The 14,698-nt window shown below is 40.7% G+C and overlaps 1 protein-coding gene across 9 annotated transcripts in view; it reads left to right on the forward strand.

Moving 5' to 3' along the window:
- KCNIP1 (potassium voltage-gated channel interacting protein 1) overlaps window positions 1-14,698 on the forward strand; it is a 780,527-nt gene that overhangs the window by 757,686 nt on the left and 8,143 nt on the right. For all 9 annotated transcript variants that reach the window (XM_074960692.1, XM_074960688.1, XM_074960691.1 and 6 more), the window contains 5 exons: window positions 283-352; window positions 6,218-6,288; window positions 7,681-7,788; window positions 11,687-11,791; window positions 12,004-12,066. In XM_074960692.1, coding sequence (XP_074816793.1) covers window positions 283-352; window positions 6,218-6,288; window positions 7,681-7,788; window positions 11,687-11,791; window positions 12,004-12,066 — 417 coding nt within the window. The remainder of the gene's footprint in view (window positions 1-282; window positions 353-6,217; window positions 6,289-7,680; window positions 7,789-11,686; window positions 11,792-12,003; window positions 12,067-14,698) is intronic.

A 14,698-nucleotide genomic window follows, 5' to 3' on the forward strand; every position in this document is an offset into this window, starting at 1 on the left:
TCTATGAAGGCCTTACATGGCAAAAGACATGAGTCAACTTCCAAGGTTGTCCGACAAAATGGGGATTGAACTGTGCGGGGGGTTGTTGGTTTTCTTTTAAGTTGTGAGCCAAGCTTATGGGAGCTAGAGAATTCTAGCCTTAAGTCTTTTAATTTCTTCAGCTGCACAAACCATGCATACAGTATGCTGCAGGAACAGGAATGTAATTGTGTAAATGCTCTCTTTGGGCATGTAGTTCTCTGCAAATGAATCTTGACAGGGTTTTTCTTGGTTTTCCAACAGGAATGTCCTAGTGGGGTTGTTAATGAAGAGACGTTCAAACAGATCTATGCACAGTTTTTTCCACATGGAGGTGAGTAAAGTGCTTTGTGACTGTCAGACTTATTGAAGCATGTCTTAAAATTCATGTCTGCCAGCTAGCAGCAAAACTATGTCAGCTAGTGCATACTGTAACTTTGAATCAGTTTTTTAAGTTTTACTGAGTTTTTTTTAAATATGAAAATACAAATGAATAAGAAAATAAATATAGATCCCCTAGAATACCTATTGCATGGAAATACAGGTAAGCCTGCACTAAAGATCATTACCGGGGTCAACCTCCTTTTTTAAGATGAACACTGGTACAGTGGTTAGGGCATTTGACTGGGAGTTAGGAAACCTAGGTTTCATCCCTGCTCTGCCTCCCAGATGCTGCATCACCTCCAACAAGTTATTTCCCTTTTCTGTGCCTCTTTCCTGTACCACACACTATCTCTCCACTCTGTATAGAATATCAACTCTTTGGGGCACAGACTTCTCTTACAATTGTCTTTACAGAACCTAGTACAGTGGAGTCTCTGTGACGGGTTCGGTCACAGAGACCCCCTTGGGACAGTCACCTGACATGCTGAAACTACCTCTGAGCCCATTTTCCCTGTCAGCTTGGGAACCCTGTCTTGTTGAGCCAGACCTGCAAGCCTGCTGCAACACAGACCCAGGATCTGAACCACGTCCCCAAAGCTGCAGGCTTTAAGTGAAAACCACTCAGCAGGTACTCCTGTCTCCAGGACCCAGACACCCAGCTCCCAATGGGATTCAAACCCCAAATAAATTTGTTTTACTCTGTATAAAGCTTATATAGGGTAAACTCATAAATTATTCACCCCCTATAACATTGATAGAGAGATATGCACAGCTATTTGCTCCCAGGTATTAATCACTTACTCTGGTTCAATAATAAACAAAAGTGGTTTTATTAAGAATAAAAAGTAGGATTTAAGTGATTCTAAGTAATAACAAAGTAAGTTACCAAGCAAAATAAAACAAAACATGCAACTCAAAGCTTAATACATTAAGAAACTGAATACAGGTAAATCTCACCCTCAGAAATGTTCCAATAAGCTTCTTTCACAGACTAGACTCCTTTTTAGTCTGGGTCCAATCCTTTCCCCGGTATAGTTCCTGTTAGTTCCAGCTCAGGTGGTAACTTGGGGATTTCTCATGACTGCAACCACCCTCGTTCTACTCCATCCCCTTTTATAGCTTTGGCCCAAGGCAGGCCTCCTTCTCTCTCTGGGTTCCCACCCTTCCTTCTAAATGGAAAAGTACCAGATTTAAGATGGATTTCAGTATCAGGTGACATGGCCACATGTCACTGTAAGACCACATTCTTCATCCACAGGCTGGCCCCCACGTCCACAAGAAGGCTTGCAGGTAAATAAACCATCTACAGTCAATTGTCCTAGTCAATGGGAGCCATCAAGATTCTAAGCCACCATTAATGGCCCACACTTTGCATAATTACAATAGGACCTCAGAGTAATACTTTATATTTCTAGTTTCAGATAGAAGAATGATACACGCATACAAATAGGATGAACACACTCAGTAGATTATAAGCTTTCTAATGATACCTTATAAGAGACCTTTTGCATAAAGCATATTCCAGTTACATTATATTCACACTCAAAAGCTTATTTCCATAAACATATGGAGTGCAACGTCAGTCTCAATCTTGATTTGAGCCTAGGTGTTACTGTAATGAAAACTGTGATGGGGTATACAAACCCCATACTGTGTCTGAACGGTGTAAAAGGCAATACTGGACCCAGGTAGCCCCACTCACCAGACCTGCCAAGCATGCACTGACTGGAGGAGCAGGTTAACAGGAAGCTCAGAAGCCCAGGCAAAGGGTGTTGGACAGGCTACACGAGAGAAGAATCCTTCTCCAGGAAGCCAGACAGAAGAATGAACCTGAGAGGGGACCACAAAGTGGGTAAGACCTTTGGGCAGAGCCTTCTCTACCCACCCACCCCTATGAGAACCTGTAGAGTGCTGCTCCTTTGGACTCTATTGTTCGGAGGGGATTGCCTGTTTGGACAACAGGGGCCAGGCCCCAAACTGAAGGGATCTATAAGTAGGAAGTAGCTCAGGGAAGCAACTTAGACTCACTGCAGGGAGGACCCTGCCAGTGTTGCATCCCACTATGCTATCCAGCCCTCCGAGCTCCCTATCACACAAATGATACCAGAGACTAGTTTAAAGCCCTCCCAACATTTCTAGTGCCGCACAGTTTGACATGGACAGACCAACCTAATTACATAATCAATTTTCACTAGTTCCTTGCGTCACCAAATATTTAAGACGGATTACACTGAATATAATAGCATAATACAAGAGTACATATTGCCTCTTAAACTCACAAATAGAATAAGGCTTCCATGGCCTTTTCAGCAATAACAGGAATCTAACCATTCTAACTCGTAGGTTTTGATACAAGAATTATTTCATATTTGGAAATCAGATGTTATAACTCTAAATATTTTTAACAAGAGATGTCCATATGAGGAGAGATTAATAAAACTGGGACTTTTCAGCTTGGAAAAGAGACTAAGGGGGGGATACGATAGAGGTCTATAAAATCATGACTCATGTGGAGAAAGTAAATAAGGAAGTGTTATTTACTCCTTCTCATAACACAAGAACTAGAGGTCACCAAATGAAATTAATAGGCAGCAGGTTTAAAACAAACAAAAGGAAGTATTTCTTCATGCAATGCACAGTCAACCTGTGGAACTCTTTGCCAGGGGATGTTGTGAAGGCCAAGAATATAACAGGGTACAAAAACAGAACTAGATAAATTTTTATGGAGGATAGGTCTATCAATGGCTATTAGCTAGGATGGGCAGGGATGGTGTCCCTAGTCTCTGTTTGCCAGAAGCTGGAATGGGCCACTTGATGATTACCTGTTCTGTTCATTCCCTCTGGGGCACCTGGCATTGGCCACTGTCAGAAGAAAGGATACTGGGCTAGATGGACCTTGGTCTGACCCAGTACGCCTGTTCTTATGATGGCCATTTAAAATATTTTAAGCTACCTTCCCTTTAACTAAACACATACTGCCCTGCATGGGTGCCACGTGGGGGAGGGGCAAAGGCCTCCCCCACCCCACTCCCCCAGCTGGTAGGGCTGCTGCACTTGCAGCCTGGGATGCTGTGCAACATGGAGCCACAGATCCCTTCCCCCTAGAGAACAGCAGTGGCAGAGGAGCTCAGGTCACTACTGCTGCCAGCTGGTGGGAGCACAGATGCCACTCTAGGGTCCCCGCATGCTGCCCAAGGGGGAGGGTGAATGCTGAGGACTTGGAACTGCTCCTGGGGGTGCTGTGTGGGAGAGAGGTTCTGAGGATCTGGCTTTGGGGATGCTGGTTCCAGGGAGGGGGATGGTGGCCCAGGGAATGGTGTTGCCACTGCCAGACGTTTTTCACTGCATGGGACCACCCAGGACCCCAACTCCATCACTTTCTTCTAGCAACGGGGCAGGATCAGGCTGGCTCAGTCCCAGGTGTCAGCCCAGAGCAAAGGTCCCAGCCTGGCCACCAGGGAGCCCTAGCACAGGGTTGGGGGATGGTGAAGAAAAGCACCAACCTCACCCAACAATTCAACTTCATGGCTAAGGATCAGATCTGGTAAGGTCTGTCTCCCACTCCTTTGACCCACCCAACTCCAGTCCCAAATCCTCACCCCCTCCCAACCAGGGAATCTACCCCAATCTCCCATCTCTGCCACTGACAGTGTTCGGGAGAATTTTCAGAAATGTTCAATAAATTTCTGATTTCACCTTCCCTTCTTGAGACCCCAACTGGTACCGCTGCTGTCCTGTAGTATTTGTCTGAAGCTCTTCATCAGGGAATGATGTTAGAATGCTAGTAGAAGTAGATTTCCTACTAGTATGTTAGTGTGCATGCGTGTGTTTGTGAATATCAGTAACATAGCAGAAACAAATCTCACAACATTGTATATGTCTATATGTGGATTACGTATGCACCTGTGTTAATATATATACATTAATGTCTATGTGTGTGTGTTTTTCAGGATTACAGACTACTTGAGTTTAATAGATATATTTCAATGAACTGTTCTAGTAGTTGAAAAGCTCATCTATGTGCCCAGCTCCTTTACAGACTTGCAGTATCAGTGTCTTGGAGAAGGCATATTGAAATCTGTTCCATCACTTGCTCTTTCTATTGAGGTTGATGCAAGCTCTCTATTATGGTTTTAATTGATGACCCATTCCCTGGATACATGGTTCTCTACTAGAGTTAGGCCTGGGAAGACTCCTTTTACACGCATTAGTAACACAGCATTAGGATTAAAAGTGTGTTTTGACATTGCCCATATTTTTTTCTCTCACTTGATTTTCAGTGTGTGTGTGTCATTTTACAAACCCATACAGTGTGATGTTTCAGATTTCTCTTATTTTTTACAACTCTTTACATATGAAATTGTACGTCCTGGGTATAATAAAACTTCTATGAATTACAAACATTTTGCATTTGTGTGATTTTATCATCACAGCCTATTCTCTCTGTTACTAAACACTAAAAGCTTCTGTTCTTCACAAGACTTCATGTATACGGTTTGCCATCTATCAAACAGTACTAGTGGTCTAGTATTTCTCAATATATGTTATATGCCATTGAAACAAAACCTTTTAGTTTAACATTGTGTAATAAGGTCTTTTCATAAGGGTGCATTACTGATAATTCTTTTATTCTTATGGAAGTATTTACTTATACAACTTTTAGCTTAAAGATGCAGCAGCCAGTTTTGTATTGCACTCTTACTTGTTTTACCATGTGAATGGTAGTAATTGAGTGTTGCTTTAGAAATTGTAACACCTTTTTCATTCCAAATGGTTCCACCTCCTAAAGGTGGGCTGTAGGAATTCTGGAAGGAAATATAAATCACCTCTCAAAGTAGAGCACAAGCAAATGAAGGTCATCATGTCGTACATGTTTCATTTTTCTTCATATTGTTATGGTTTCTGCTATTAAAAGCTGCCCTTCATCTGGCCTTAGAATCTGTTCTTGCTTTAGATGTAAGGACTTCTAAAACCATCTTTAACAATGGTTAAGGTTCAGTGCAGGCTCTGTGGAAGTCCTCTGGAACTTCTCGAGGTCTCAATAAAATCTGTTCCGCTTTTCAGCCATTATCTTATTGCTTTAAATGAAACTAAAGTGACTGGTGTCAAAATACTCAGTAAACAGGACAAATCCAGAGTTCAGATGTCCCTAGTATTTTTCCTTTCTAGCCAACCACCTGTTCTGTTGTATGGCACAATGGGCCTCCATTAGAGATAGGATTTGCTGGTTTAGTGAACAACTGGATTAGACAGTGAAAGGCTTTTAAAAAGTACCTGTGGGTCAGTTGGTTATATGGACTGCCCAGCAATCTGTGGAATTAGTGGAATATTCTTGTTTTCATAATTCTTTTCGAGTCACATCCCAGTGAAGGCTAGCACCAAAATTTGCTACCAGTATACAGCCTTTTAGAGTATTGCAACTCTAGAATACCTCCAGTGCATTTTATATATAGAAAAAGATGGATGTGAAGCCAACATATGGGCTGAATTCTTTGTTGCCATACTTGAATTGCCCCATGGGCTTAGGTTTCCTTTCCCTCCAGACAGTAATTCTTCTTTTCTTATTTTCCCAGCCTTCAAATCTAGATCATTGCCATGTTGATAAATTCTTGTTTATTTCAAGGGTCTTTTCCAAGTACTGTTAATGAGCCCTGAGTTGTAATTCTTCACTTCTTTATACCAGTTTACAGAAACAATTTCCAAAGAAAGCACGTTCGTTACTGGAGGAAAATGAGGCCATGAATGTTGCTATTGTCAATAGTGAAAGTGTGTGCATAATAAGTTTCAAGATAATCAATGTCTTTGTATTTTTCAGATGCTAGTATGTATGCCCATTATCTTTTCAATGCGTTTGACACTTCACAGACTGGATCAGTGAAGTTTGAGGTAACTAAGTTGCATCATATTTTGGTCATCTTTCTCAGACCATCTTAGTGATTTTTCATCTTCCACATCCTCTCTTCACTATGAACTATTAGTATTTTCTGGATAAATTGTTGGTGTCTTTAGACAAAAATCAAGCAGATCTTTTCTGTTGCGTTTTCTCTTTCTCATGTTTAATGTTATCAGCACCACAGAAAAAGTTAGTTGTCGAAGGTGGAGAAGAGAGAGCAGTGGAGAGATTTGACAGCAGAATCAGTGGGAGAGGGACAAGAGTGGGGGAGGAGGATGCAGAGTGGTAGATGTCAGTGACATGGATGGAACAGAAGGGCCTGTGATACTTATGACTTCGATAGTGGTTGAGGCTACTGCTGAACATGCGGATGTAGGTTAGAATTAGATTTATTGTCTTCTGGATTCCTTTTTTAAAAATAAGCTTATTTGTATAACTAACTAATTGAGCAGCCATCTTCAGGCCTCTGGCTGCTGAAGGAGAAAACATCCATTCATTAAGCAAAAGTTGGTTTGGTGCTCCAGCTACAAAATTCTATTATTAAAATTCACCCTTCTATGTATACAAGCATTTGTGGTACATGGGCATGAAGTGATAGATCTAAGCAGGAAGGACTTACGAGTTTGGAGCATGGTTCATTGTGTGTCCCAGCATAAAGCCGTACTCTTCTACCATATGACCAAGAATATTAGTATGTTCTAGAAGGGGCAGAAATGTGTTGTTCCATTTATTATGTGTGTGGTGGAAAAGGTACCACATGAGTAGAGTGGTTCTCTGTGACAACACCTGTGTGGATGTGAGGTAGACTATATAACGTTAGCTATCAAGTTATTCATATGGCAAAAATTATACTAATATCTGAGTTATCCTCTGAGCATGTCCATTATGAATCAGATGTTTTTAGAGACCTAAATAAACTCAGACCAAACTAAATGCTTAGATAGTTAATGATACACCTTCTCTATCTTTAATGCTTATTAGTTTGTCCCCATTATTGAGCTTTTCCGAAAGCTCAGCAAATCCTAATTCCTCCCTGAGCCCAAGGAGTGAAGTTTCTTATGGGCTGCTGCTGTAATGCCAAGCCCTTTGCGGGGTCGTGGCCAGCGGGCATTGAACCTGGGATCTCTAGAACTTAAAGCATGAGCCTGTGCTGCCTGAGCTAAAAAGAACTTTTTCTGTTAGTCAAGGCTGTAGCAATCTGATCAACCTCTTTATGTGGCCCAGCGGCTACGGGAGGGTGGGAGGGAGGGAGAACAGAGCCCTTATACATTTAGCGGAAAGAGTTTTATGGTGACAATATTCTCCGAACAGGAAGTAAAGATGTTTTAAGAAGTTACTTTTTTTAAAAAGGCTTAAAATAAATTATTTCTTCTTCATTGAACCAGGGTTTTGTGATGGCACTATCAACTTTGTTGAGAGGAACAGTTCATGAAAAGCTAAGATGGACATTTAATCTTTATGACATAAATAAAGATGGATATATAAACAAGGAGGTAAGGCATTTTATGGCATTGACATCTGTTTAATTTCTAAAAGGACTGACTGGCTCATGTTGCACCGCATAATTCATTGTTTCATGCAGCTAATTAAGTGCCAGTCAGCACTGGGTTTGAGCATTTCCTTTTATTAGTATTCAAGAAAAAGTGCATGGTTACTTTCTATTGCATAATTGTAGAGCCTATATTTTTCCTATGTTGTGATGTGTTTTTAAAAAAATTATTTAGCCAGGAGCAAATTCTGCATTCATAAAGGTATCTATTGATTCACAAAGGTAACTCTTGGGATAGGTATCAAATTACTGGTATGAGAGTGACTATGCTAATGCCTGTACGTCCCTGAGCATGCCTAGTGTTAGCTAGAGATTTTCTGAAGCCTTGATATACTTAGAAAAAGCTGAGTGTTTGCCCGTTCTGTAAAAAGCACAGTGCCTTCTCTCCCCACAAGCTTGACCCCCGAATGATTTACTAGATCTACAACAAAATATTCTCTGGAGAATGTGCATTGAACAGTGCTGCTGAATTCTTCCACCTGATGCATGTACGCTGTTTATAATGGCAGTCATATACATGCAGAATTGAAGAAGGGTGGTTTAATGGCTAAAGCATACAAGTGGGAGTCAATAGACCTAGGTTTTATTATTGGCTCTGCTTCAAGCTTCCTGGATAACTTTAGGCAATTCAGGGTAGATTGCAGTTTTTAAAAGGGCCTTAATAGATTTTTTTACACCTAGAAAATATAGACAGAAATAATGTCACTTAGGTATTTATTGATCTGAATGTGTGGGCACAATCAAATGATTAGTCATCCAGGTCACATTAATTTACACAACTGCTTGCAGGTACAAAACCAGAGAGCAGGTTAGTAACATCTGTCTCTTAATTTTTCTCTTCTTCAATTTCCTTATTTGAATATTGAGGCTGATACTGTTGTGGCAGCTGCCACCAGATGGTGCTGTTACATGAAGTCTTTCACATTTTTATTTGTGCAAGTAAGCTTTTAATCTTGGTCTTGAGGTTTCTTTCTCCTGGTAAGTATCTTTGGGGGAGTTGTGGGAAGCAGCAGGATGTTTTGCTCTTGTCTTAATCTCCTTAACTAGTCAACTTCTGGAAATCAGGCATTGAGGTTTGGCTGATATCCCTGAAAGAGGTATTTGCCTACATGCTGTTTGTGAGCGTACCTGTTCCAGGACTGGTGTCTATAGCGCATAAATAAAATAAAAATATATCCAGACTCCACGTTAGTGATTCCTCCTCGAATAGAAAGGTGATATACAGGGCCTTGACACCTGCTGTCACTCTCAGAGGGGTGACAATGTTTACTTCTCCAATGTTTGGTGGGGCTTAATCAAATCAACCAGATTATGCCACATTATTGCACCAAATTTATTTCAATAGGACAGCCCACAGAATATAGTACTACTTAATGTAAAGATGGCAAATTCTAGCTCTTAATATCTAACGAAAGACTTTGACATCCTTGGATTTCAAATATTTGGCACTAGGGAACAGCAAAGGGGAAAGACAGACTTGGCTCATAGACTGTATCAGAGGAAGGAGGTTAATGATGTCTATAGTGTATAAATAAAATAAGTTACACTAAAAATATACCCAGACTCCACGTTACTGATTCCTCCTCCAATAGAAAGGTGATATACAGGGCCTTGACATCTGCTGTCACTCTCAGCTAGAAACTGAACTAGTTATTTACATCTGTTCACACCAGAGTGAGGGCCCTTTTCAAATTATTCTTTGTTTTCCCTATCACCGAAAGAAGACAGTCTAAATTATTTTGAAGCATCTCTGTCAATGAAAGTTAAGCAAGCAAATCATTTAATGGCTTTACTGCAGCATGGTTGGATTTATAGATACGAAGACCAAAACAAATGGGATGGGATGCATCTGCACGCTGTTTGCACAATCTCATTTTCAGAGTAGGATGATCAAACACATGACAAGCCCAAAACTAGCTGGAAGTGGTTGCATCTACTTTGAAATAAAAGTCCTCCTTCCAGCCCTTTGCTTCTTTCTGCGTGTTAGTTTGGTTTGGAAGTATTTGTAGTCAAGTAGCAACCCAACCCCTCCTCATTTTTTGATTATTTTTGCCTTTGCACATCCAGGTTATAGATAAAGAAGATTATCCCAAGCTTAATCTTGATCATTTTCTTCAAAGTAACCTGAACTTTCCCTTTAATCAAGTCTTTATTAGAGAAGATTTGTCACATTTGATAGTGGTTCAGAAACAAAGAAAAATCCTTTCCCCAGCTCAAAAGAGCTTCATCCAAATATTTTATTCTCAAACTTTGGGAATGTGGGTTGTAACAGAAAGATACAAGTATTCAAAGAGAAAAGAAAAAACAAGGGCCTAGCTCAGATTCCACCACTGGCCAGTTCTTCATCTGCCAGTCGCAGCAAATTGCCTCATCTAAAGCTGTCCCCTCTCTGACTGCCAAGGTGCTGTTTATGTAGAGTGCTCTGATTTAACTCTGAACTTCTGGTTGTGCCTTCAGCCACTTGGCCGCCTCATTAACCCCAGCTTCAACCTGCAGGACAGATGAGCAATTAGTTAATTCATTTGGTACCGGTCCTAAGATAAGGCCTGTGCACCTGCCTAATGTCCTCCTGATGGCATGTTAAACTTCCCTTCCTTATGCATGGCTCTGGCAGCTACATGCAAGTTAATGATCATGCAACTGAAAAACTGTGGTTTAACACAGGTATCCTGCCAAAATTGCCGCTCTCAGACACAGATCTGCTGTCCAAGAGTGTATAAGATTACTGAACGTGTATTCCCTGCTCCTTTTGCCTACTGGAAGCCCTACTTTGAAATATGTTCACCTTAATGTGTCCAAATGCTGTATAAAGGCATAGATGCAAGTAAGACCAAATCTCAGCATCCAAAAGATTTCAGGAAGGCCCATATTCGACACTAGGTTCTGAAAGACTGCCAGTAGCTAATTTCCTACTCTTTGTAGTGTGCTCACCGACCATCTCTGCCCACCCTCCTTTTAGTGTGCAGTTGTCCAGTATTTTGGCTGGTCTGTGATCAGTTTTGAGCTCTATCCAAGAGGAATTATGTCTTGATCTATATTATCTAGAGCACTGTGTTCATCTGTGGTGTTACAAAAATGCTTAGCAATAATAAGTGCATTGAGACAGCTGCGAAAGGTGGAGTAAGATTGTAAGATGTTTGGGACAGGACTGACTGCTACTTTGTGTCAGTACAGTTCCTAACACAATGGAGCACCATTCTTGGTTGGTCCTTAGTCACCACCGTAATAGACATATGGTCAAAAGACCACGAGGTCTATTGTGGGGCCAGTTCTGATCCGTCTCTGTGGATAGTGCTGGAGGTGATTCTTCCCAATCACTGGATGAAGATTCACTGCCTTTGGGGGACTGATTCGCCCAGGGAAGTTGTACAAAAATATCACTGTGTCATAGTAATTGGGCTGAGGACTGAGCACATTGTTTGAGACTAAACACTAGCTGTAACCGTTGCACTGAGTGAGGAGACTCATAAACTGAACAGTCAGCCTTCTTCGTAGGCCTGAGATGGCATTTGCTGCAGTGCTCCCAAGCAAGATCTAAAGATGTGAAATTGGGGGAATTATAGTAGCCTCACAGGAGCCTTTGCAGAATGATTGACAAGTGATAGCAGAGCAAGAGAGATCCATTTGTAGACTAGCATATGTATGATGACGTCCATGTGTATACCAACAGAGGTTTGTGCTATCTGGAACTATAATAGAAATGCTAAGGGTAAGACCTAGGCCTAGGCCTTCCTTAATATTAGGAAGAGAGCAAAGAACTGGGCCTTATTCAGTAAAAGAAAATAATGTATGGCTTGTTTGTATTAATTTCCCTGTTGTATGTTTGCATGTCACTACTCCAGGAAATGATGGATATAGTAAAGGCAATTTATGATATGATGGGCAAGTACACGTATCCTGTTCTGAAGGAAGATGCTCCGAGACTGCATGTAGAAGTTTTCTTCCAGGTACTTAGTTGATTTCTAATGCGTTTCTCTTGCCACGTAGCTACCAGCAAAACCTGAGCAATGACACTCAATCATTCTGAATTTCAGTGGTAGCCTCTGTCTAAGTTTGGAAGGTACTGTAGTTTTATGCAAGTTATAAAATGACATGCTACATATGCAAAAATATATCCATGTTATGAGAACTAAAAATGTTTCTTTGTTTTGTTTTGCAGAAAATGGATAAAAACAAAGATGGTGTTGTAACTTTAGATGAGTTTATTGAATCATGTCAGGAGGTAAGGACAATCGTATTGCTGCCATGAAAGCAGAGAAGATGGTCTCATGCCACAAAGTTCATATCTGTTCTGCATTTCAATCCACTCCAAGTCTCTGGATGCTCAGGATCCCAGGTTTCATTCTATTAGATGTTCAAGCCAGCTGAAAAATTCCACTCTGGGTTCTGATCTGTGAATCTTCCTGAAGATCAGAGTGCTTGGAACCTACATGGTTTTGGTGCAAACTGGTCACTGAATACAGTCTGTTTATTTCCAGTGCTGATGGCCAGTGCTTTTATTTTCCCATGTGAATTCCTGATTTCTTGTTACTGTACACAACTCTTAGGGAAGCTCACATAGCCTTTAACCTATGTAGAGAGACATTTTCAGCCTCTCAAAAACAGAAAAATACACAAGTGTTTTTTTTTTTCTGGATAACATTAACAGGGACTACCACAATGTCTGTGCTGTCCAAAAGCATAAAATCTGCCTAGGAACCTTTCAGTTACAACACTGACTCATAAAACTCATTGATGTTCAAGGTCAAATGTTAAAAACAAGTGCTGTAATCAGAATGATGATGTTTCCAAAATGAACATCTTTGGCAAATTCCATAAATTAAACTGGCTGTGGTAATTATTTACTGTTATTTTTAGTGCCTACACAAAGACCAGCATCTGCATTAACATGCAATTAGCCCAACATCTGTTTTCTTGGACTCCAGTTAACTGTGTGACTGTTTGGTCAGGGATGTTTCCAGTATTTAATCCGTGCAATAAAAGCCTGTGCCTTTTATAGAGTTTAAAACAGCACTAATTATCATTTACCAAGCATCAAGCTTTCCCTAGAAACTAATCTTTGTTCTCTAATCAAAACATTTCAATTCTTCAGGTATTTTTTGTGGGGGGCAGGGTAGAGAGGGAAGAGGGAGTTTTCAACCAAAGCAATTGGGCAGATTCGCAGAATGTTTCGGTCACCCAAATCTGCATTTTTTTGGTGAAAAAAGTTTCAGATGAAAAATTTCATCCAGCTCTACTCAGGAGTGTGCAACTCATCCCTAATTATCAGATGACTAATCCAATGTCTTTTCATTTTGGTTGCTTTATTTTTGATGTCTTCTGTTTCCTTGCTTAGGTTTTGGCCCCCTCCTTCATTTTTTTTATCTGTTGGTTTATTCCCCATTTTTGGTACCAGTGGAGTATTAATCTTTTTACTGGTGATTGACTTGTCTTATGGTTACTAGGTTTGCCTTGGGGCTAGATGTGTATGATCATTGGTACGAGAAATTTAAGCTGCTTCACTTTCCTTTGAGATTTTTTTTAAATACTCTGCACTGTGGTTTCTGTTCAGTGCTTGAATACCTTGCTGTTGGAATGCATGTTGTAGATTGATACAATACAAGGATGGTTTCCTCTCAAATAGGAGACTCCAAAATTTAGATTTATCTTTTTTTAACTTAAAAAATAACCCTGTAATGGGAACTGCAGATGCCAGGTGTCTTTGAGGATTTGCTTTGTCATCAGTTAAATCTGTAGTCATTAATCTTTTGTGGATATGGCGTCCCATGCCACGTACTGCACTTCACCGCACCATCCCCTACTAAATTGAGTCACATCAGTAGCTGGAGTCTACTCCTATGCTCATTTGGGACTGGTGCAGAGGTATGCTGCTCCTCCTATTAAAAGTGTGTGTGGTGGGGAGGGAGTGGGATTATGCTGGCCTCTAATCTGCTACCTGTGGAAGACTGATCTTGTGAAAGCTCTCTGTTTCATCGAGTCAGTGTTCGGGATTGTTGGAGGCCTCCACAGGACTGATCTGCTGCTGATGGGAAATGGATCCAGCAGAGAGAATCCTATTTCTTTGCAAAAATGGGGGTGAAGAAAAACTGGATTGTATTGGACCTCAAACAGTTCCTCTGGTGACTGTGGGGGGAAATCTAAATTACTCTATGAGTATGGGATGACAACAAGAGATTCTCTGAAGCAGGAAGTCTGTGGTAAAAATCAAGGGGTCCACTGGATTGTAAAGAGTTAAAGGGAGCAATTAGGGACATTGGTGAGAAAAAACATTAGTGAGAAGCTAAATGATTTCTCTGCATCAGTTTTCACCACCAGCACTGGACCTGATCTTTCCTGGTAACAAAGATGAGGTACACTCAGAGATAGAGGTGACAGTTGAATTTGTGCTGGAGAAAATTATTAATTGATTTAAAATATAGTAAGCTGCCAGGCCCAGAAGGTATACACCAAGAGTTCTGAAGGAGTTGAAGTATGAAGCACCTGAGCTGCTAACAAAACAATATAATCACTCATTAATAATAAAAAGAAAAGGTGTACTTGTGGCACCTTAGAGACTAACCAATTTATTTGAGCATAAGCTTTCGTGAGCTACAGCTCACTTCATCGGATGCATCCGATGAAGTGAGCTGTAGCTCACGAAAGCTTATGCTCAAATAAATTGGTTAGTCTCTAAGGTGCCACAAGTACTCCTTTTCTTTTTGCGAATACAGACTAACACGGCTGCTACTCTAAAACCTGTTGTTAATAATAGCCACTGTTTCTGAGTATTTGAAGGTAGCAAATGTTTCTGCATATTTAAAAAAAGGTTCATGGGATGATCTGGGGAGTTATAGACTTGTAAATTTTACATCTGT

This window comes from Natator depressus, chromosome 8 (genome assembly GCF_965152275.1).
Source record: "Natator depressus isolate rNatDep1 chromosome 8, rNatDep2.hap1, whole genome shotgun sequence".
Lineage (NCBI taxonomy): Eukaryota > Metazoa > Chordata > Testudines > Cheloniidae > Natator > Natator depressus.